The following is a 24,258-nucleotide window of genomic DNA, read 5'->3' on the forward strand; positions in this document are numbered from 1 at the left end:
TGCTAACAAACCCTGTCAGCATGGGAGGGGGACAAGGTGCAGGTGGGGCCGCCTGGGAAAGCCCCAGGATGTGGGTAATTGTAGGAGAAGCCGCGGCATACAGGGCAGGGTTCATTGTGGGTTTCCCCAACATAGACACCGGCATCCCTCCACTTCCACCCACCCCCAACCGAAAACATTAGGGACTCCCTATAGGTCCCCCGGGTGTGCTTCCAGCTGCTTCATTTTTCCCAGTCGGAAAGTCCCTGCTGGGCTTCAGCTGCAGCCAGGGTGGACTGGGTGGTTGGCCGCTGGCTGCCTGGGCCTCCGACAAAGGCTGCGCCTGTGGCTGGGCTGCTAGGAGGTCCCCGGTCCAGCCGCGCCCCCCAAGCCTCTGGTCGGCTGGGGTTCGCTCCTCTGGGGGTCTCATTCCAGGCTGCTGCTACCGAGCCTAACTTCGAATTCTGGGACTGGGGGCGGGGGGTTGGGGGGGTGGGTGGCGCTTAAGCATTTACACTGGCACATAGCTGGCTGGCACCGACGGGGTCTGCGGGTGTGGGGAGGGGAGATAGGAGCGCATCCTCTGCCTCTCCGTGCAGCAGCTTGACCCAATTAGGGACTTGATAGAAGAACTGGAGCCGGAGCCTGTGCTCCCCAGGAGCGGCTGGGGCGACCGGGGATCTATTTCCCACGCCCGGGCTCCAAAGCCATGTGCCAAACTCATCGCTCAGCTCCGGAGCCGCGCTGGAAGACAGAGCGTCAGACCCGCGTCATTCCGCCCCCGCCCTCACTCCCTCAGGGGGCTACTGACCTGGAGGTTTGGGGTCTCGAGTGATGCTTCGGTGTAAGTTCCCTCCGCCCTCCGCCCTCTCCTCCCGGGAACACCACCGGGTGAAAGCTAAGCTGGAGGGAGTTCATTTGCATTTAAAGAGAAAGTGACCTTCTCCTTAGCGCGGAGGGGTGAGATGGGAGGAGCATCCCAGCGTATGCTAAGCCTTTCCTCTCACTCGACCTCACCTCCCGGCCTGAACCTAGGGGACCCTGTTGGTTGTGTGATGTCTGTTTTAAAAAGATTTTCCTTTTCCCGGCAGTTTCAGAGAGAAGCTACAGTTCCTTACAAAATGGTGGTGGCTTTGTCAGAAAGGGGGTGGGGCGGGGGAGAGGAGAGAGAGAGTGAGTGAGTGAGAGGGAGAATGTAAGCACAGAAGAAGCACAAGCAGCAAAAGCAGCAGCATCAGGAAGACACTTCGAGCAAAGACAGCCATCAATGGAGTGAGTCCAGTGCCCTATTGAGCACTTTACATACATTTCATCCCCATAACAACCCTTAAGGAAGATACCAGTGTCATTCCCCATTCGACTGAAAGTAAGCAACAGTCTTTTGAGGGCAAAACCCCTCTCCCTACAATGCCAGACAGTTTTCTCTGGTAAGTGGTGGGGGCTGTATTTTGCCACAGATGAAGTGACAGGAGTCCTCCCCACCCCCCAGGCCTAGGAAACAGGTGTGGGGAGCACCAGGTCGTAGGGTAGACCACGCGATTCCCTGGCACCTGACTCCAGTCCTCAGGGAAACCTGAGCTCCTGATGGAGGCTGACCCAGTGTGACTGCTGCTACCTGCAGCCAGATCAATGGGGGCAGCTATTTAAAGCCCTGGCAGAGGCTCCTGGCGCAGGTCCCCAGAACGGCATCTGATACAACAGGAGAGAGGCTCATGTTTGGCCAGGCGGCTCAGCAGGCTCAAGTGAGCTGGCCCAGAGCAGTGCACACAGCCACCCAGCCCACCTTCCCCGTCCCTGGGCAGGAGTGGCTTCCTGGGGTTGGGCCTCTGGCTGATATGGGGAGCCATGGGCACTGCTCCTGAGGGCACCTGCTCAGGGCTTCTTCCTGGATACTTCCAACACTCGGAACACTCCACAAGGGGAGAGAGAAATTCCAAACTTTTTCAATAACCAGGGGCCCAGACTGGGGACAACAGAAATCCCTCTCCTTCCCCACCAGAGCTGCTAGACAATAGTAATGCTGCTGACAGAGGGAGCACCCCTGTGGTTCCCATCCTCAGCTGCTTCACTGGGGGGTCAGAAACCTCATTATTCTCAGAGCTGCTTTGCTTGGAATCTCTAAGAGTTGGGGTGGCATCCCCCCACACCCTCCAGAGGATCTGCGACTAGAAATAACAGGGCCAGCACGGAAAACATGTATCAGGACCCAGCTAGAAGGGTCAGAGGCTCTGCTGGGACTGTCACAGTCAGTGTGGACGCATCTATTTGTGAAGGCCTGGAGGGAAGGGCAGGTGGGTTGTCTCTGCCATTTCCTGGGCATTCAACACATATCATCCTTTGTGCCCGACCAACCCAGGACCCAGAGAGAACAGGGTGCTGGGTGAGGCCACCAGCAGAATGTCTCCCATATAGGAGTCCCAGGCTTGAGGTGCGTAAATGGGGGGTGTAAAAACTGAACAAAGAATGTGCTCTCCTTAAGGAATGCATACAATTAGAGGTCCCTGTGCATTCCCTTGGGCAGGCCAGGGCTATAGGAGCCTACCCACAGCTCAGACCCAAATAGCAGTGCTGAGTGTCCACCCCTCTTAACCTGGGCCTCAAATGGCCTATACCTGGCTCCATGCCTTTTGCCTTACTCCTGGAGCCTATCAATTTCCTATTGAAACACCTTCAGTCGCCCCCCCCGCCCTCTGGATCTAGCCCACATTCCTTAACCTGGTACCCAGACTTTGGGCCCAGCCTCACCCCCTCTCCCAGTTCCATGTACCTGCTTCCCAGCTGTACCATTTCATCACTAAATGACGTTCATCTTCTACCTGCCCTTTGGTTCAGAAGGCCATTCCAGGTATCACACCCTCCCCTTGCTGAAGGGGGCAGGGGCCTCCTCTCTGCTCTCAGCACCATTGACCTGTCTATAGCTAAAAGTACCTTTTCCCTTCACTAGCCTGTGAGCCCCCAGGTCAGGGAGAACTTTTGTGTGTGTGTGTGATCATCTCTGATGCAAGGGTCTTGCCAACTTTGCCAAGGGCTCCACTCAGGCAGCTCAAGTGAATGTGCCAGTGTCCTGAGGCTGTGGCGACTGCTCAAAGACACTGTGGAATATGTAAGATACCAAGGCACCACCATGGGCACTCTGCAGCAGACCTGGACAAGTCAGTGATGATGGAAGGGGCTGAATGGATCAGATCCAGAAACAAAGGAATACACAGGTCAGGAGAGAAACAAGTAAGGCAACAGACTCTTTATTTAATGTGGTTTAAAATACATCAAAATCAAGTCCCTGGCTGTTGTGAATACCAAAAGGAGACAAAAAAGCTGCCAGTGCAGCTTGAAACAAGTCTGAGTGGCCGGGCTGGGCCATAAGGAAAGCAGTTACAGGGACAGAAAGCAGCCACCTTCCCCCAGGAAGGGCAAGAGGAGCAGGTGCCTGGCTGTCCCTGGGGTGACCACCTCTGTGCTGTGCAAGGAGGAAGGGCTGAGGCAGCAGCTGGAGAATCAGCTCAGCAGGCCTTGGCCCTCCCCCGTGGACACCAGGCAGCTCCACTGGCCTCCGGGTCAGCCCTCAGGGCCACTGTGATGGGGTGGAGGAGGGTTAAATAACCATCTTTACAGAAATAACATTCTCCTACAGAAAGTGCCTGAGCTCAGCCCATGGTCCGATAACCTCATGGAAAACAAACAACAAATAAAAAAAAAGTGCTGCTGACACCTCTCAGAATCTGGTGGACATGAAGCTCTCAGCTGGACAAGGCCCTGAAAACAACTTACTGTTAGCAGAGCCATGGGCTCTTGAGCTTCACCTGCTGTGGTCCCCTGGAGGAAAAGCTAGCAATATAAGAAACCAACACAGATCTTGGTCCTAAAACTGAGGTCACAAGTGTGGGACCCACCCGGGTGAGGAAGGCACTGGCCTTCACTCAAGGATAGGCACCTCCCCTGCATCTGGCCCAGGACCTGGGCTACTTTGGAAAGCAGAAGCAGAGCAGCTGTAGTGATTGGCTGATTTGGTCAATGAAGAGAAGAAAAAGGTAGGGACTCTCATCTGCAGACTGGCCTGAAGGTCTAGACATGGATGGAGCTGTGAGCAAAGGCTGCACTTTGCCTGGGGCCCACATTCCTGACCTGGGAAACCCAGCTGGGGCCACCTGGGAAACCCAGCTGGGGCCACCTGCTCACTGTGGCCTCCTACACCACCACACTGGGATCCAGCAGCTCCAGTCCCTCCACGGGCTTTAAGAGGTAGCTGAAGTGTGAGTCAGGCAATTATGTGGGCCACTGTAGGCCTTTCCCCTCTCTTCAAGGGGGAAGGTGCATACCTCTGCCTCCTCCCTGCACCTCTCTCGCCTAGCAAACACTCTGTGGGGTTGGCAGCTCTTGTACCAGCTTAGCCTGGCACACGGGCTGGGGTAGGGAAAAGGCCCTACTGGAGCAGGAAGAGGCAAGGACTACTCCAGACAGAGGGATTCAAAGGGGAAGAAAAAGATCATGGGAAACACTTCACAGGACAGCAGTATCTCAGCCAGAGATGGCAGAGATCTCAACACTCACACAGCTGCTTGAGGGCACCTAGATGTGAAGGATACACCAGAGAATAGCAGGCAACTCTGATGCAGATCAGTGGTACCTGCCCTGGGGCAGAAGGAGAAATGGTGTGCCATTCATTTGCCATCTCTGGTCTCAGTCACACATGATTCAGTACTTAACATTCTTTGTGAACCAACTTATCTGAGAGATTTAAGGTAAGGGCTAAAAGAGTGGGCTAGGTATGGAAGATGAAGGGACCTGCAGGACAATGAACTAGCTTCAAAGAAAAACAGCAAGAAGCAAAGCCCTAACCATCCTATCCATCTTGGTCTGAGTCATTCTATTGTCCCAGAAAACTGCTTTGCACAAACACTGGCTAATACCCTGGCAAGTTTGCAACAGCAGAACATTCAGCATATAGAATGGCTCTACACAGTACATAGTAGTTATGTACTGGAGTGGGGAGAGAACAGGACACAGAAGCAACTGTCTGCAGCCATTTTATGTATTTCCGGGGCCCAGTCAATAGTTCAATTTCATTTCTTACCTGTTAGACAACAGCTATGGGCTCCCACACAGGAAGAAGTAGAATCCCCAAGGACAGGCAGGGAGGTGCCAGGAAATGGAATCAGGACAAATCTTGAGGATTGCACATGTGGGGGTGGGGGCAGGAAGCAGAAAAACCCATGAAGCCAAAGAGGCAGCCGGACCTGGGGCCCAGAAACTGCTGCATGGAGACGGTGCTGATGGGAACTGGTGGTGGCCTCTCAGGACTGAAACCCACAGGTAAGCTTGTGGCAAAGCCATCAGAAGCCCTTTCCTTTCTTTTACAACAAACAACCTGATCTCACCAAACAGGAAACCTCAGCATCAAGACGGCAAAGGAGCCAAGTGGGGTGGTGAAGGAGGTGGGACACTGGAGACCAGGCACCCAGGCACCACTGCCACAGCACCCCTCTTCCTTGGAAGGTCCTCAATACAAACACTGTCATGTGCAAAAAAAAAAAAAAGAGAGAGAAAAAAAGGAAAAAAAAAAAAGAAAAAACACCTTCAGAAATAATCCTTTGGGTGATCTCTTGTCAATCATTTGTGCAGGCTAGAGAGGCACCTGTGAATGATAAGGCTACTGAGAAGCATCATTGGCCTGGTCCTGGCACTACCAAAGGGCAGGGGAAGCGATGCCCAAGGGGCTCCTGACCAGCACATCATCCCACACAAAAACATTCTCCAGGTCCCTTGTTCTAGGCAGGAAATCCCCAGCTCTGAGCACCCTGCCAGGGAGCTGCCTGGGGACACCTTTTCCAGGTCTAGAGAATCAAAGGAGCCTCCAGAGCAGCTAGGAGGGCCTGAGCTGCCCAAGCAAGCCCTGCTCACAAGAGAAATGCAGTCAAGACCTGGGTGTATAACTTGTCTTGAGCTCTGAAGGGCAGGGAGGGGTCTGAGCCTCAAATCAGGCAGAGAAATGCTCAAGTCACTTCTCCTGCCAACTCACTGTGATGGCAGCTACAGATGACAGCCCCTCTCAAGACTCTTCAGCTCACAGAGGAGCCACTGACTTCATCTGTACACACCCCCATCCCCAATGCAAGCCCACTGTACACTTACAGGTATAAATGCATTTGCAAGGCCTTGCAAAATGCCCTATGTACGTAAAACTGACCCACAAAATCCAAAATTGCAAGTGCCAGATGCCGGCCAGGTCAGAACATCCTGGCTTCAGCAATGGGCTGCTGAGCATGGGAGCCTTTTATGGGCCAGGCCTGGCTGGGCTGCCGCTCCCTTCCCAGCATGACCCAACACCAGGCTCTCTAGGCCCTGGCGGAGGTGGGCTCTTCAGGCCCAGTCTGGCCTGATGCTTCTGTGCTCGGTGCTCCTGGGTAGCAAGGCGCTTCTGTGACCCTGGGGGAGCTGGGTGCTTGAGCCCCAGGCCCCTCTGGCCTCCTCTCAGGGCCACTGTCAGTGAGGGAGCCCTGGCCACCAGCACTCAGGTCCTGTACCCTCTTGTTCAGGTCATTGCGCTCTGTCTGCAGCGCCCGGCACAGCTTCTCCAGCCGTTGGATTTTTACCTGCAGGCCCTCCAGTTCTTTATCCCGGACTGTTTTCTAGGGAGAGAAATGAGACCTTCAGTGCCGTGCCCCATCAACCTCCCACTTACCATCACCACTTGGCGGCAAACACTTTAACAAGGCTGGGAGCAGACCGAGTCCAAAGCTGGCCCCCTCTAGGAAACAGTCCTAGTTGAAGCCATGACTAGGCTGTCAGGTGGGGCAGCGTGGTGCAGAAAAGGGGCACGGCTTGGCGATAATATATTCCTCCATTTATCTACCACGTGACCTTGGCAAAGGACTTGGCTTTTGAGCCTGTCTCATCTGTAAAACAGGACTACTAACACCATCCTCAGAGCTCAAGAGAAGGTTCAACAAACAACGTACCTAAAAACATTCAGCAGCAAAAAAAAAAAAAAAAAAAGAAAAAAAAAAAAAACCCAAAAACTTTCAGCAAGGTCTGGCTTGCAGTTGCTGCTCCATCAGTTAGTTCCTTTCTTCTACATTACAAGCCATGAAATCACAAATTACCTGGGCTGCTTTACATGTAAACCAGGCACATCACTGGCACGCGTTTTTTCTGCTCTTTTATTCCTTTCTTCCATTTGCTCCCTTCACTCCCACTGGAGACCTACCACTGGGCTCACCACCTCCCATAGGGAGAGAACAGCATTAACTTTGGACTTGGACATTGTGTGCAAATCTGACCTCTACCTCATGCTAGCTGTGTCACTGATGGGTAGAACATACAGGAAAGGGCCTGATATGCGCTAAGTGCACACCCCCACCCTGGCTGCAGATCACAGAGAGCCCACCTCCTCAGCCATCTCAAGCAGGGCCTTGTTGCTGCTCTCCCACCGGGACCGGTACATGGTGGTTTCTTTCTCCAGCTTCTTGATCTTCTTAGTCATCTAGGTTATGTGACAGACAGAAGGAAATGGTCAGAGCTGGCCTCTCCAAGGCCTGTGTCTCCAAGGTGGGGACTGCACCTGTGTCTCCAAGGTGGGGACTGCACCTGTGTCTCCAAGGTGGGGACTGATTGATCCCAAGGTGCAAGGCATTACAGGGTGCAGTCAATGTCCTCTGTGCCACCTCACCACCAGGAAGTCACAGGTGTCCACCACCAATAACAAGAAATGGTAAGGAGCCAGGCATGGTAGCTCACGCCTATAATCCCAGCACTTTGGGAGGCCAAGGCAGGCAGATCACTTGAGGCCAAGAGTTCAAGACCAGCCTGGCCAGCATGGTGAAACCCCGTCTCTACTAAAAATACAAAAAAAAAAAAAAAAAAAAAAATTAGCCAGGCATGGTGGCACGCGCCTGTAATTCCAGCTAGTCAGGAGGCTGAGGCAGGAGAATCACTTGAACCCGGGGGGCAAAGGCTGCAATGAGCTGAGATCATGCTACTGCACTCCAGCCTGGGCAACAGGGCAAGTCTCCATCTCAAAAAACAACAACAACAACAACAAAAAACAAACAAAAACCCCCCAAAAAACAAACAAACAAAAGAAATAAGACTGCCCCATTCCCCGGGACAACCTGGGGTGTATATATACCACTGATACTGCCTCGAGAGAGGAAAGGCTGTGAACCTTCCTAACAGCCCTGCCCTTGAGACACCCCAGATGGGAGCTTCCTGAAGGCATGCCCAACAATTTTGAATGAAGCAGCTTATGCCCCAGCAGCCATGCCTGGGCCTGGACCACAGTTACCTTTTCCATCTCCTGCTTGAATGTGGTGAATACCTCGCTGCTTTTGGAAAGTGTGTTCTGGAACTCCTCAAACTTCTCTGTGTATAGGGCAAGCTGGGGGAGAAAGCAGCCCACAGATAAGACTGGGTTTCTCTGGGAGGCACTCTGGTCAACACACTCAGACCCCTCCTTGACTCTCTGACCCAGTAATTCTATTGAGATACTATTTTTCCTTAAAACAAAGCAAAGCTATATATTTGGAAGGATATAATCAAAATGCTAAGCCTGGAAAGTAGGAGACTTAGGGTGACTTTTATTTTGCCTTTATGTTGATTTTCAAACTCTTCTGTTCCTACCTCCTCAAAGGCAATACATTTCTGAGCTACAAATGAAGTCCTCTGAGCCCACCTAACTACCTGGTCATCACCACATAGGTACTGTGCAGGTCCGGAGAGAACAAAGGCTCAACCAAGGTCTCATAGCAGCCAGGACATAGCCAGTCCTAGAATGAGGGTCCCATTTCACTACCCCCAGGATGGGGCCCAGTGAGGGGACCTTGAAGGCACAGGGTCAGGTTATATGCTCTCACCTGTTGCTTCAGGTGGGTCTCTTGCTGCTTCATCAGCTCACACATCCTCTGGGACTCTACTGCCTCTTTCAGGAGCTATTTCCAAGACAGAACCCCAGATCCTGTCAGAAGCCCCCAGGGGCTATGTTTGGTTTTTAGCCACAAGCACCAGACCCACTGAGGCTTCCTGCTCTCAGACTGGTACTCAAGGAATCTGTGCCTGGTCTGGCCAGACTTCTCCCATATAACCCAGCTATAAGCTGAGCCAGAGCCCAGCCTGCCTCCTCCCACACCCCCACCCCAACCCTGGGGCCTGAGCCTCACAAAATCCTTCTCCCGCTGGTGCCGCTCTTCTGCCTCCTTTAGCATCTCCTGGGCCTGCTGGAGCTTGGCATCCACCAGCTGCTGTTGTAGGTCCTTGTGTTTGAAGACTTTGTCGATATGCTGCAACAAAGATGGTGGGAGCAGTCGGCTTGTCAGGCACTCCCTTTCTCAGGGTGGCCCCACAGCCACAGACCAGGGCACTTTGCCCAGCCCCCCATCTCAATCTGATATGATGGACTCCCATGTGTACCACACAACATGGGCCCCAAGTCTCTGGAAGGTCAGCTTTCCAACCTCACGTCATTTCTCTCCCAGTAAGTCAGACCTTGGTAAGCACATGGTTTATGGATGGAATCTGCTCCCAAGAAGCCAAGCAATAAACACACTCAAATCTCTGACCCCAGTATTGATCACCTATGGGGCTGGAAGCCCTCACTTCTGTGTCCCTGATTCTCTTGTAAATGGGAAGAATGGGCAAAAACAATGCCTCTAAGAACATAACAGCCTAGCTCAGTTGGCAAAGACTTGCCATACCTAGGCAAAGACTAGACATGTGCATCCCCAAGGAATGGCTGTCCTGCCTACTAGAGGAGCGCTGGAGACCTGTGTCAGGTGAGAGAGAAGGGATGGAGAGAAGGTGAAGGACTCAGGTGCTACTTCAAAGGTAAAATCAACTGGACTTGCTGAAATAAGGGAAAATAACTCCATTTTTTTGGATGGGGAAGGGAAGGTGCCTAGCAGGTAAGTCCAGTTTGGGTATGATGAAAGTGCCTGTGTCTGTCTGGGGAGGGCTGTAAATGCAAAGCAGCAGGGCCTGATGTCCTGCATCTCCTTCTCCACAGGTAGTAGTAAGTCTTTTTTTGCCTTGGCGGGGAGAGAAAACGGGGGTATTCAGATTCTTGAAGTTCGTGTCTCACTATAGTGGCCCAGGAAGCCTCTATGTCTCAGCGCTGAGGGATAAGAACCAAACCAACTCCCCTCAAACCAAACAAGCAGCTTTGTTCCCAGAGGAGGAAGTATGGCAAGGAAAGGGGTGGGTCAGGGGAGTGCCCTCTAGGTCCTGCACACACGATCATCACTTTGGCCTATGAACCTAAGAGGGCAGATCTTCCCGGTCTCACCCACTGCCACACCCCAGGGGCTAGGAAAGGGCCTAATCCAGAGCAGGTCCTCTGCCAGCCCTGTAAGGGGGCTGCAGGTCTCCCTTCTCATGATGAGAACGTGCCCAGAACAGCCAGGTGACTGGCATGGAAGATCCAAAGATTCAAGTGCCTGGGGTGGCAGCCAACACAGTGACAAAGGGAGTGACATCCTGCATTTTTTTTTTTTTTTTTTTTGAGATGGAGTCTTGGTGTGTCACCCAGGCTAGAGTGCAGTAGCACAATCTTGGCTCATTGCAACCTCCGCCTCCTGGGTTCAACAAATTCTCCCGCCTCAGCCTCCCGAGTAGCTGGGACTACAGCCGTGCACCACCACACCTGGCTAATTTTTTGTATTTTTAGTACAGACAGGGTTTCACCATGTTGGCCAGGCTGGTCTTGAACTCCTGACCTCAGGTGATCCGCCCGCTTTGGCCTCCCAAAGTGTTGGGATTACAGGCATGAGCCACCACACCCGGCCTGATAAATTCTGCCTTTTAAGTGGCAGGAGCAGCAAGGAATCAGTGGACACAGTCTCTGGAGTCCATCACTGATCACAGGTACAGCCCCTCCCCTGCAATTCCAAATTCTACAAAGCTCTGAAAATGGAAATTGTCACAGCTGGCAGCCAGACTTGACCTACATCATTGTAAGCCCATAATGTAGGTGAGTATTTGGAAGTTCTACTGCATAAACACATTAATGTGTCTGGCTTCCCCAAGGCCCTGCTGAGGGTGCTATATAACACACAGTCCATATATGTACCTCCATTCTAAAATGTGGATAGTTCTAATTCCAAAAGCTGCCTGGCCCAGTCGTTTGGGACAAGGCACTGTGGACCTGGGGCTGTGTGGCTGTAAGTGAGCATCTTCTCCACACCTGTTTTTTATCTATAAGGAATAACATTACTCTCCTCCCAAGGAGGAGGAGGAAGAAAGGGAGAATGGGATGAATCCTGAAAAGGTACTGTCCCAGTGCCTAGCACACACTCAAAACCTCACAATTTCTGGGCCATGACTGCTGTCCGTGATACCCTTACCTCCTCTCGCAGCTCATACTGCTCAATCAGCTTCTTGAGCCTCTCGGCCAGCTCCATGTTCTCTTGGCGCAGCTTGGAGTTGCGCTCATTGTGCTGTTCCATCTGCAGCTGAATGTCATTCAGTGTCACCTGGAAGTGCGAGGTCACCTCCTTGCGCTTCTCCTCCTCCTCCCGGGCCCGCTGCACACCTTCTTCCTGGGCAAAGAAGTCAGCCCGAGAGCCATCATCCACTGCTACCTTACAAGGGTCCCCCAGCTAGTCCACAGATGGTCTCTGCCAATAGCCCTCCCTGCTCCCAAAGTGAGGAGTAGCCAGACTCCAGGATGTTGTGCAATGCGGGTTCCAATGGGCTCCTCTGTATATCAGGTGACATCAAGTGAGATTCTCCCCCTAGAAAAATGCAGGTACATGGCAGGCGCGGTGGCTCACGCCTGTAATCCCAGCACTCTGGGAGGCTGAGGTGGGCGGATCACGAGGTCAGGTGTTTGAGACCAGCCTGGCCAATATGGTAAAACCTCGTTTCTACTAAAAATAAAAAATTAGCCGGCGTGATGGCGAGCACCTGTGGTCCCAGCTGCTTGGGAGGCTGAGGCAGAGGAGTCATTTGAACCTGGGAGGCGGAGGTTGTGGTGAGCCAAGATCGCGCCACTGCACTCCAGCCTGGGTGATGGGCCACAGGGCAAGACTCTGTCCACCGCCCCCCCCCAAAAAAAGAAAGAAAAAATGCAGGCACACATGCACACATGTAAGTGCTAAGTGCCGTTCTGAAGCAAGTCGGATCTCCTAAGGCCTATTCTTCCAGATTTCAGATTAATGTGCATTTGTCCCCTCTGTACCCCCAGAGACCAAGCTGTTAAAATTTAGTAACACCCAGGGTTTGCAAAGTTGTGCAGAATTAGGCACTCAACACTTTTGATGGGGGAGGCACACTGCCCCCTCACTGGAAGGCAATCCAGCAAAATCTATTAAAATGAAAAATCTGCATATACTGTGACCTAGCCATTTCACTTCCATGACTTATCCTACAGATAAGTTCATATAACTGACCAGTGATAAATATAACAAGAATTTTCACTATAGTTCTATATGTAATAATGAGAAATTGTAAACAACCCCCAAAATGCTTTAACTAGGGCACTGATATAATATATCCATATAATGAGAAGATAGCCCTACACATACTGATAGGGAAAAACGTTATGTAAAGTGAAAAAAAGGCACAGGATATGAAATGGTACATGTATAATAATTTCATTCTAAAAACTACATGTAAGATTTTACATATAAAAAAGAAAGTTAAAAGGTTGTGTTTAAACTTGATGTAACCACAGACTGACCTCACCATAGAAGCAGCAGAACATGGGAAGGACCCAGGTTCCTGATTGACCAACCTCTGGGACAAGAGCTGCTTGTCAGAGCCAGGCCTCCGCTTACCAGGGGACTGCCATTTCATTGAGAAATACCGACGCCAGTGCATTATGGATTCTCTTAGTACTTTATCCTTCACCTTATCTAATACATGTCAAATGGTTACAAGTAGCACTCTCTTAATGTAAGGCATTATTGAGAAAGTGTATTTCTATGCCACAAGCCTGCACTACTTTTTTTTTTTTTTTGGGGACACTGAGTCTCACTCTGTCGCCCAGGCTGTAATGCAGTGGTGCAATCTCGGCTCACTGCAACCTCAGCCTCCCGGGTGCAAGCAATTCTCGTGCCTCAGCCACCTGAGTAGCTGGGATTATAGACATGTGCCAGCACACTCGGCTAATTTTTGTATTTTTAGTAGAATGGGGTTTCACTACGTTGACCAGGTTGGTCTCAAACTCCTGGCCTCAAGTGAGCCATCCACCTCAGCCTCCCAAAGTGTTGGGATTACAGGTGTGAGCCACCGCACCCAGCCTTGCTTTTTTACACTGATTCCATGTTGAAATTGTAATGTTTTGGATATTGGGTTAAGTATATTACTAAAATTAATTTCACCTGTTTTTCAGTGGCCAGAAGCTTTTTAATCACTTATGTGGGCCACTGCGCCCGGCCCTAGCCTGCACTACTTTTTAAGAGAAAAGCCCACAAAAGAAACATTAAGTGGAAGTCAAGGAAACCAGAGTCACCTGTTCCAGGGGGCCCAGGCCTACCTTGAGGGAGCGGTTGTGCCGCTGCAGCTCACGGCATAGGCTCTCAAGCTTGCTGCGGGCCAGGACGGCCTTGCTGTGCTCACCGCGCAGGTGGTCCTTCTCTTGCACCAGCTGGCTCTGCTTTTTCTGCAGGAGCTTCATCTGCTTCTGTGAATTCCGGTGCTCCTCCAGCTGGGGACAGGGATAGGGAGGGCAGGTGAGCATCTTGTGGGGCCTTCCTGGTGGGGGGATCACTATGCAGGTCTAGGGTCTCCTGAGCTGCCCTGACCTGTACCCTCTCAGGCCAGGAGCGCTCTCATGGGCTGATGCTGTACCGGTGCTTACACGCTCCTCCCATGAACTCACAATAACCCCAAAGGCTCCACTGTAGGGACAGAGAAATGGTAACTCACTAGGGCAAGCAGGGGCCACACAGCCAGCAGATGCCAATTCCTATTCCAGCTCTGACTCTGGGCCACTAGAGCCACTTCAAGCTGTTGCATTTCCCCAACTTGCTGGACACTCATGCCCAAGGATGAGACCATCTGCTACCGTACCTTGTGCCTATTAACAGACAGACCCCCATCGCTCCCTCACATTCCTTCAGAACGTTGGCACTGGGTTCATCAGCGCTCTCCCCAACACAATTACTTTTCTCATTTGTGGCCACTTCAGTATCAACAGATAATCCTTCTGACTCCCTGGCCTCACAGTCCATCACCTCTTCCACAAACCCACTCCTTTCCCCAGCTCAGTTCCCCTCCCATGACCCTATCCAGGCCTGTACAACAGAAATATAATGCAAACCACATAAGTAATTAAAAATATTCTACTGGCCGCACTAAAAAAGTAAAAAACAGGTGAAATTAATTTTAGTAATATATGTATTTAACCTAATATCCAAAACATTACAATTTCAACACGGAATCAATGTAAAAAAGTGAGGCCAGGAGCGGTGGCTCATGCCTGTAATCCCAGCACTTTGGGAGGCTGAGGCAGGCGGATCACGTGAGGTCAGGAGTTCAAGACCAGCCTGGCCAACATGGTGAAACCCGGTTTCTACTAAAAAAAAAATACAAAAAAGTAGCCAGTTTGGTGGCATGCGCCTGTAATCCCAGTTACTCAGGAGGCTGTGAGGCAGGAGAATCGTTTGAACCTGGGAGCAGGACATCACGCCACTGCACTCCAGCCTGGATGACTGAGACACTCTCTCACAAAAAAGAGTGAGATGTTTTATATTCTTTGTTTTTGCTTAAGTCTTCAAAATCTGATGTGTATCTTACATTTACAGCACGTTCAAATTCAAACTGGCCACATGTCAATTAGCTAGAGACGAATTTATCTTGGACAGCGCAGATCTAGACTTTGTCACTACCAGACAGCACACCTACTATCTCAATTTCCAGCATCCCCCAGGCCAGAACTACCATCACCTATCTTTTTAGCTCATTCCAATCAGTATCTGTGATCCTCAGAAAGTCTCTTACCCTATAGGACCTCCAATCCATTGACTCAACCATCCTTCCACTCTCCTTTAAAATAACTACATTACCTGGCTTGGATTTCTTACACCCTCAACTCTCTTGGCCCTTCCCCAGTAGTACTGCAACCCTAGTAAAGCACCTTCCTGCTTTACACCAGTACTAAAACAACCCGACTTGAAGAGTCTCACTTTAAATTCATGGCCACCAAGTTCAGGAAGACCAGCAATCCCAATACAATGCATATGCTATTCACACTCCTCTCCTTCCAGACAACTATTTCATCGTTCTCATCAAATCACAAAACACAGAAGAAACTAGAGAATCAGGGGCACAAGCTCCACATCTGCCAGTCCACCTGCCCCGTCCTCTCCTCCAGTCACACAGACCTAGCCATGTGGTTACCACAGCCAAGCCCCCTTCTTGGGCACTGGGCCTCAGCTCCCCTCCTCTACTCACAACACCACTCTAGCAACTCATTTCCTCTCTTGCATCAGCAATTTTCCCCTGGCTGGATCACTCTAAAAGGGTGCTTATCTTCCTTATACCTTTTATTTAATCCTTACAAGAATGTCATTAGGCAGGTATGACATTCCCCATTTTACAGATGAGTAAAGTTCCTTACAGGAAAATATTAATAAATGTGTGTGGAATTAATTAATTTTAAAATAAATACTTAGAGGCCAGGCGCAGTGGCTCACACCTGTAATCCCAGCACTTTGGGAGGCTGAGACGGGTGGATCACGAGGTCAAGAGATCGAGACCATCCTGGCCAACATGGTGAAACTGTCTCTACTAAAACATACAAAATTTAGCCAGGCATGGTGACATGCACCTGTAATCCCAGCTACTGGGGAGGCTGAAGCAGGAGAATCGCTTGAACCTGGGAGGTGGAGGTTGCAGTGAGCCGAGATTGCACCTCTGCACTCCAGCCTGGCGACAGAGCGAGATTCTGACTCTGAATAAATAAATACATAGGCTAGGCGCGGTGGCTCAAGCCTGTAATCCCAGCACTTTGGGAGGCCAAGGCAGGCGGATCACGAGGTCAGGAGATCGAGACCATCCTGGCTAACACGGTGAAACCCCGTCTCTACTAAAAAAAAAAAAATAGCCTGGCATGGTGGCGGGCGCCTGCAGTCCCAGCTACTCGGGAGGCTGAGGCAGGAGAATGGCATGAACTCAGAAGGCGGAGCTTGCAGCGAGCCAAGATCGTGCCACTGCACTCCAGCCTGGGCGACAGAGCAAGACCCCGTCTCAAAATAAATAAATAAATACATACACACATACATACATACATACATACATACATACACAGGCTGTGACCATCAATGGATAAATCTGTTAGTTCAAATCCTGACTGGGGACCTGATGATGGAAGAATCTGGCTGCCCCACCCCCAACCCACTGAACAATGTTACAACAGAGTGGGAAGAGCATGCTTTGCATTTATTGTGATGGAACATGAAGTACTTATGAAGAATTCTTGTCAAAAAGTTGAAGCTGAATTGGATCAAGCTTTAGAGCTAACTTCTACTTCACTTAAAGGCACTAGGAGGTAAAGAAGTAAAATGATACAACAGAGATGACAAAGCTAGAAGGGGACATCCTACAAGACAGCTAGTCTAGTTTCTGTTAAAAGTCAATGTCATGGAGAATATGAGGAGGCAGTGACAAGAGGACTGCTCTGGAGTAAAAGGAAAAAGTATCAAGTGACTAGTGTTAGTTTTATTAACTGTGATAATGGCTCTATGCATCTGTATTTGAGGAAGAAGCATCAAGATCACAAGGTGCCTTGGACTCAGGCCAGGAGCAAGGGCTCTACCACCTTGGAATCATTCTTTGAGAAATTTATTTCAAGGAATATGCAGTTTCTCCTCTTGCTGCACAGCCCTGAAGAGGCTGGCTGGGAGTGATTCCCCATTTAACAGATAGTTCAGAGAAAAGCTGAACAGGAATTAAGCCACCTACCTGCCTCTGCACCCCCAACCCTACACCAGGTGGCATGCTGATTTTCCCAAGGCAGGGAAGGTGCCCGCGGAGGGGGGAACTGACCAGTTCAGCATACTTCTTGCACAGAGCAGCCAGCTTCTCCTCTGGGGTACTCAGAGTATTCAATGTCTGCATCAGCAACGTGATCTCCTTCCCTGCAAAGCACAGGAGCAAAGACATGCACCCCCTTCTCCAGGGGTCCCCTCCAGGCCTGGGCTCACACTCGTGAGTGCTGAAGATAGCCCTCCCCATCATACTTTATATTTTGCTTGTTGATTAGCTGCCTTCCTTGCCATAGGGAGCAACTCAATCCTGCCCTCACTATAGCCCCAGTACTGTCCATAGTACCATCACAGAAGATATGCTCAACAAATGCTTATCAAATGAACGACTGTACCCTAGTGAAATCTCCTTAGTAGGCACCATTGGCAGGAGAAAAAAACTGCCTGCTCTATCAATAGAGGAAAGGTAACCCACTTATGAATTCAGGGCTACTGTTTCATACTGTTTCAATGCAAGGAAGGCCCACCCTCCTGATACAGGTAGGATCCAAAAAGGAACAGGTATCTTAGCCTCCTTGAGAAATACTAAACTCTTGTCAACAGAATAGCCAAACAGTGAACTTTAAAATGAAGATACTTTCGGCCGGGCGAGGTGGCTCACGCCTGTAATCCCAGCACTTTGGGAGGCCGAGGCAGGCGGATCACGAGGTCAAGAGATCGAGACCATCCTAACATGGTGAAACCCCATCTCTACTAAAGACACACACAAAAAAATTAGCTTGGTGTGGTGGCATGCGCCCGTAGTCCCAGTTACTCTGGAGGCTGAGGTAGGAGAATCGCTTGAACCCAGGAGGTGGAGGTTGCAGTGAGCCCAGATCGCGCCACTGCACTCCAGCTTGGTGACAGAGCGAGACTCTGTCTAAAAAAAATTAATTAATTAAAAAAAAGGCAGGGTACGGTGGCTTACGCCTGTAATCCCAGCACTTTGGAAGGCCGAGGCGGGCGGATCACGAGGTCAGGAGATCGAGACCATCCTGGCTAACACAGTGAAACCCCGTCTCTACTAAAAAAAAAACAAAAAAATTAGCCGGGCGTGGTGGCAGGCGCCTGTAGTCCCAGCTACTCAGGAGGCTGAGGCAGGAGAATGGCGTGAACCCAGGAGGTGGAGCTTGCAGTGAGCCGAGATCGCGCCACTGCACTCCAATCTAGCAACAGAGCAAGACTCCATCTCAAAAAAAAAAGAAAAAAAAGGGCAGGGTACGGTGGCCTGTAATCCCAGCACTTTGGGAGGCCCAGGCGGGCAGATCACGAGGTCAGGAGATCGAGACTATCCTGGCTAACACAGTGAAACCTTGTCTCTACTAAAAAAACAAAAAAATTAGCCAGGCATGGTGGCAGGCGCCTGTAGTCCCAGCTACTCGGGAGGCTGAGGCAAGAGAATGGTGTCAACCTGGGAGGCGGAGCTTGCAGTGAGCTGAGATCGCGCTAGTGCACTCCAGCCTGGGTGACAGAGCAAGACTCCATCTCAGTGGGGGGCGGGGGGGTGAAGAAGAAGATGATACTTTCCATGTATGTGACGCTAAGATTTTTTCTTTTTTTTTTTTTGAGATGGAGTCTCACCCTGTCACCAAGGCTGGAGTTCAATGGCATGATCTCAGCTCACTGCAACCTCTGCCTCACGGGTTCAAGTGATTCTCCTGCCTCAGCCTCCCAAGTAGCTGGGATTACAGGCAAGTGCCACCACGCCCGGCTGATTTTTTGTATCTTTAGTAGAAACGGGGTTTCACCATGTTGGCCAGGCTGGTCTCAAACTCCTGACCTCATGATCTGCCTGCCCTGGCCTCCCAAAGTGCTGGGGTTACAGGTGTGAGCCACTGTGCCTAGCCGTCCCTAAGATTTTTGAAAGTTCCTCTTTAAAGTAAGATGATACATAAGGGGAAAAGGGAATAGGAATAAAACATGGATATAATGACACTCGACTTAGATTCTAGATTCTTTTTTTTTTTTGAGATGGAGTTTCACTCTTGTCACCCAGGCTGGATGTAGTGGCACAATCTCAGTTCACTGCAACCTCTGCCTCCCGGGTTCAAGCCATTCTCCTGCCTCAGCCTCCCAAGTAGCTGGGATTACAGGCATGTGCCAGCATGTCCAGCTAATTTTTGTATTTTTAGTAGAGACGGGATTTCATCATGTTGGCCAGGCTTTTCTCGAACTCCTGACCCTCAGATGATCCACCCACCTCGGCCTCCCAAAGTGCTGCAATTACAGGCGTGAGCCACTACACCCGGCCTAGACTCTTAAACATACATACCCTGCTGTAAAATGACTGTCACTGCCTATTTCCCATTGCCTGTGCCTGAGTCAGGGAGCCTTCCCTCTACTTCCCCAGAAGGGCCCAAGAGATCAGCAGCATGGAGACTGCAATTCGCAGGCATGTGTGCCAAATCCAACCCACGGATGGGTTTTGTTTGGCTCTTACCATTTTAGCTGCTAACTATGAAAAAATCTAGAGTTCTCACATAACTCTAGATTTCTGGCTCTTCAAAAAAAAAAAAAAAAAAAAAAAAAAAAAAGCCTGGCTGCACCCAGCCTGTAGTTTTGCCTGCTCTCAGTTGGATAGCTGAGAGCAACTAATCAGGAAGCAGTAAAGCCTCCATCTTCATGTGGCCCCATGGCCAGCCCAGCTTATGCAGATATTTGGGTTTTCAATTCTGGCCTAGTCTAATTTTCTTACTGTAAAGAGAAGTATAAACTAAGACCCAGAGAGGAGAAGGGCACACCCAAGGTCACACAGCAGGTAGTACTGGCTGGCACAGGAGCCTACCCTGGCCTCCCGTCTCCATTTTCTCAAAGAGAGAACAGGTCCCATGCCAAGCTCCAGTTGCTCCAAAAGCCAGAAGGCTTTGTGCTGGGAACTCCTGCATCTCTCTATGCCGTGGCTCCCACATCCCTGGCTTTGGATTAGACTAGAGTGACTTGCTGCTCTGAGAAGTACCATTTTCCTTTGAATCCTGGCAGAACAGACTGGCCCAGAGAACGTCAAGTCCAAACTCCCTCTCCTCACCAGCTTCACAAAGAGCCGCCCTCTGCTCACCCAAACCCTTGGCTTTTTTCTTCTCCTGTGGCCTTCGGTGGTCTCGGTCTCCGACCTCGTCACTCTGCCGGATCTCTTCTGTGCTTGGATCCCCCTTGGAGGGTTCCTTCTCTCCATTGACTACTGGAGTTGGTTCAGGCTCCCCATTCCTTGCCACATAGGTCCGGGACTTCTCTGCATCTTCGGGTTCAGCCGGCTCACCCTGTGCCCCATCCTCGCCGGGGCCCCCCTGGTTATTGTCCACACAGTATGTGCTCAGTATGTCTTCCAATTGGCGGCTCAGCTCCTCAGAGACATCACGAAGGGCCCCAGACTGAGCCGTTTTGGCTTGAGCCCCTACAGCAGGAGAGGATGAGGGGTAGAGTGAGAAAGAAGACGATTATACCACTGGTTGGGATTTTTCAGGCCCAGCCAAACTCATCAGTTTGAGTTAAATGTTGCCTAACTTTTCTTTTTTTATAGAAACTGAGAAGCAAGAATGGAGTATCATTCAGCAAATCTAGTTCCTGTCAGAACTTAGATTCGAAACATCTTTTAAATCAAGAAATTATAGTAATTGTTGCTTAACTTCTTTAAGTCTGTTTACTTGTAAAATGACACAACTATTTCTCACTACCACCCGAACATATTTGTTAGATCACAAAAGTATGTAAAGCATCAGCACACAGGGATGGCAAGGAGCAACTTCTAGTCCATCTCCTTCCCCCCCACAAAACCATTTCTTGCCATTCAGATCATTCTAGAAATGCCTCAAACAGGAAGGGCAGTTAGCTGCTGGTGGCTGAGGTGTTTCTAACGGGACCTGGATTTCCTGACGGGGTGCCTCGTTTGGCTGCCACCTGACTTAATCCCGTCAGAGCTTCTCTCCAGAACTCTGTTCCTGTGCTTAGAGGGGGCAGCTGCGCCAACTCGCCAGAACGCAGGGGGGACCGCGGCCCCAGCACTGTCCTCTCATTCTACATCTCCTCCTCCCGGACATCCTGGCCTCGGCCTCTAAGTCCAGAAGCGAGGCCGACCCCACAGCTCCTCCCCCTGCCCGCTGGCAACGCAGAGCTGGCACACACCCTCTGGCTTCCGAGGAGCCTGGCTGCTGCCGGGACCTTCTGCTTCTACTGCAGGAGCCGCCTGGCTGGGCCGCTCCTGGGATCCCTCGGGTCCTGCTTCCGGTTGTCCTGGGCTGCTTTTTGGATTGGATTGTTTGGCAGCGCCGTTCTTTTTGTCTTGGTTCTTCATTGTGATGAGCGATGCTGGGTCAGGAGGAGATCCTTTAGAAACAAACACAGTTGCTATTTTCCAGACTTCGAAATTCTTCGCAGCCTGGATCAGAAATCCCCACAGCAGGAGCACAAAGCTTCTTAAACGGACCGGCAGGCCCGGGCGGAGGGCGCCAACGGCTCTCTGGTCTTGGCGGGTCAGGAGAGACCGGCGTGCCGGGGCAGGCTTTCGGGGCGCAGCTCCCACAGCGGGTGAGGGAAGAGGCCTCTTTTCTCCCTGGAGCCACTTCCCGGCACAACCGGCCCCCTCGCGGTAGGCCGGGCGCGGGATTGGCTCAGGGCCGGAGACTGACGTGGCGGGACTCCCGGTGCCGCCCCCGCCCCTCAGGCCCCACGTGCGCCCCCCGCGCGCGCAGCCACCAACGCCCCGCGCGCCCTCCAGCCGCGAAGCACGCCCGCGCATGCGCATATCCCCAGACAGCCCCCCGGCCCACGCGGGGAGTTGGCGTGATTTCCCTACAGGCCGAGAACATCCCGGCCCGCACACGCTCAAATAGTCTCGCCCACCGGCCGCCGCGGCACGTACCTCACCGCCGACGTCCGACGGCTTCCCCACCTCTGGCCTCGCACCGGAAACCCCGAGTAACTGCTGCCGGCCAGCCGCCTGCTCCCGCCTCAGCCAATCAATAGCCGGCGCCGGCGCGGAGCTTGCTGGGAAGGACGAACCGAGGGCGGCCTCGGAGGCGGGCGCGCCGGGAGGGTGGGGCAGGGAAAAGACTACGCGTCCCTCCTTACGCAGGGGCTAGCCGCAGATCACAAGGTGCATAAGAGACTAGTCCTGGGAGTCCAAAAGGAGCCCGTCATTCTGCACGAGTGCCCATGTCAACCTTGTTTCTATCTCGCAGAAGCTATGCTTCAACTCCCAAAGCCTTGCGCCTGGCTATTGTTTACTGCAGGCCTCCATCAAACCTTCCTCCCTGGCCGTGAACAAATGTGACTCCATCCAGGAACTCCGAGGACTCGGGAAGTGGGATAGAGTCCTGGGCTGAGACTCAGGAGACCCATACTCCAGTCCCAACTTCATCACGGATTTGCTGTGTGGCTGGATGTTCTTTTCTCTCTGTGGGCCTCAATGTCCTTCTTCCAAAGGAGACTTTTAATAACAATAGCAGTTCCTTGAACGCTTACTGTGTGCTTTCCCACTATCTAATAGCTTGGTTCTCATAACCACTCATAGAAATAACTACTATCTGTTATCCCCATTTTACGGAAAAGGACAGTAAGAGAAAGGTTAGGTAACTTGTCCAAGGTCACATCGATAGTGAGTGGTTAAAACAGGGATTCAAAACTGGTATGTCTGACACCAGCACACAGGTAATTACCTGGTCTTTCACCCAGAAGAAACACTACCACAGCAGGTTTCCCTGAGGCAGTCAAGGTAACTTGTGAAAGTAGGTCATATTTTCCCCTCTCCATTACCATTTTGGCAGTCAGTTCCTCAGAAAGGTGCTGAGTTAGGCTTCAGGCATATTCATGAGCCTTTTCTCTACCCCACACTCTACAAAGTCTCACTGGGGTTAAAGTAGAAAAAACCCCCACAATTCCCTACACGTGAGATCACAATTCTATATCCCCATTGCTTCTGGATAATGAAATCAAACCCAACAATCCTTGTGCCTGGAATTTGAAGCCTAAGAGATTTGGCTTTTGCCAAACCCAAAATTTTTTGAGGCCCAGTTCAAAGGTCACTTCAGAGCCTTCCCAGTGCTCTGCAATCCGTACTTGCTCCCTAGGTCTGCAGAGTTCTGTTACAGCATTAGCAGTGAGGTGTTGAAATTACTATTTGCTTATAAGTCAGTGAATTTTGCAAGAACTGTTGGCTAAATAGTCTAGTCCCAGAGCCTCGCATCAGGCTGTGGGTAGAGAAAACTGTTGTGCTAATTGAGCGTTGGTTTAGGGCTGTTAGGATGTTAAATATTTCCCCCAAAGGCTCAGTGAAAGACTTCAGAGCAGTGCATGTTGGATTTCAGATTTTCAGATTGGGGAAGCTCAACCGGTAAAATTTGAGAAATTCCCAAATTCGAAACACTTCTGGTCCCAAGCATGTTGGATAAGAGATATTCAACTTTTAGTATAATGATGGAACTGAGGTTCAGAAAGGTTTGGAATCTAGGTGTCCTGAAACCAAGGCCCTGATTATTTCTAGAAAAGCATTCTGGAAATCTCTTGAGAAGGCACCATATAAATCAGGCCTTGATAGATTTCCATATAACAAGGGTGTTCTAGGTGAGAAAAAGAACATAAAAATGTATGCATGGGGTGAGGGGTAGAGGATGTTAGTAGAAGGGTCAACAATAGCCCAGAGGGGCCGGATGGGTAATGAGAACAGGCAAGAATAATTGACAGAAACATGGGTTAACAAGTTACTTCCTCCTTTGCTATAAACAAAATATAGCAACAATATTAGCACCTGCCAGATTGAGAGAGAGGTGGTGACTGCAGTAAAATACAGCAGCTCTTGCACATTGTTACCAAGCAGAAACTCAGGCCGGGTAGGGCCAGATTGTATTTTTCTGTTTTTTAGACAGGTTTTACTCAGCTGCTGGGGCTGGAGTGCAGTGATCATGATAGCTCACTGCAGACTCGACCACCTGGACTCAAGTGATCCTCTTGCCCCAGCCTCCCAAGTAGCTAGGATTACAGGTATGTGCCACCACAGCCAGCTAACTTTTAAATTTTTTTGTAGACACAGATCTCACTTTGCTGCCCAGGCTGGTCTTGAACTCCTGGCCTCAAGTGATCCTCCTACCTTGGCCTCCCAAAGGGTTGGGATTACAGGCATGAGCCACAGTGCTTGGCCTCTTTTTAAAAATGGACACTTCAGGACAGTCTTTTTCAAGACAGACATTTCTTGATTTTTTTTAAAAATGTTGGCAACTAATTCAAACTTAAACACACTCTGCCAAGCAAAATCTTCCTGTGGGTTCAGTCAACTTTCTCGCTGCTTGTCTGTAATCTCTGCTTTAGGAATTGATCTAAACTGAAGGGAGGAGTC

At 50.8% G+C, this 24,258-nt stretch overlaps 1 protein-coding gene across 4 annotated transcripts; it reads right to left on the minus strand.

The window, feature by feature from the left end:
- Positions 1 to 3,205: 3,205 nt before the first annotated feature.
- On the minus strand, positions 3,206 to 22,758 carry TXLNA (taxilin alpha). 4 transcript variants are annotated; one of them, XM_054555642.1, is made up of 11 exons: positions 21,790 to 22,758; positions 21,054 to 21,254; positions 19,990 to 20,325; positions 16,873 to 17,048; positions 13,445 to 13,615; positions 11,310 to 11,504; positions 9,132 to 9,251; positions 8,829 to 8,903; positions 8,261 to 8,353; positions 7,364 to 7,459; positions 3,206 to 6,605 (listed from the first exon to the last, which is right to left on the minus strand). In XM_054555642.1, the coding sequence occupies exons 2-11, from the start codon at positions 21,220 to 21,222 to the stop codon at positions 6,312 to 6,314; spliced, it is 1,725 nt and encodes a 574-aa protein (XP_054411617.1). In that variant the 5' UTR covers positions 21,223 to 21,254; positions 21,790 to 22,758; the 3' UTR covers positions 3,206 to 6,311. The 4 variants fall into 4 exon arrangements, with proteins under 4 accessions (XP_054411617.1, XP_024104865.2, XP_024104872.3 ...); XM_024249097.2 differs by having other exon boundaries at positions 16,957 to 17,048; positions 21,790 to 22,382; XM_024249104.3 differs by having other exon boundaries at positions 16,957 to 17,048; positions 21,054 to 22,382.
- Positions 22,759 to 24,258: the final 1,500 nt, after the last annotated feature.

This window comes from Pongo abelii, chromosome 1 (assembly GCF_028885655.2).
Source record: "Pongo abelii isolate AG06213 chromosome 1, NHGRI_mPonAbe1-v2.0_pri, whole genome shotgun sequence".
NCBI lineage: Eukaryota > Metazoa > Chordata > Mammalia > Primates > Hominidae > Pongo > Pongo abelii.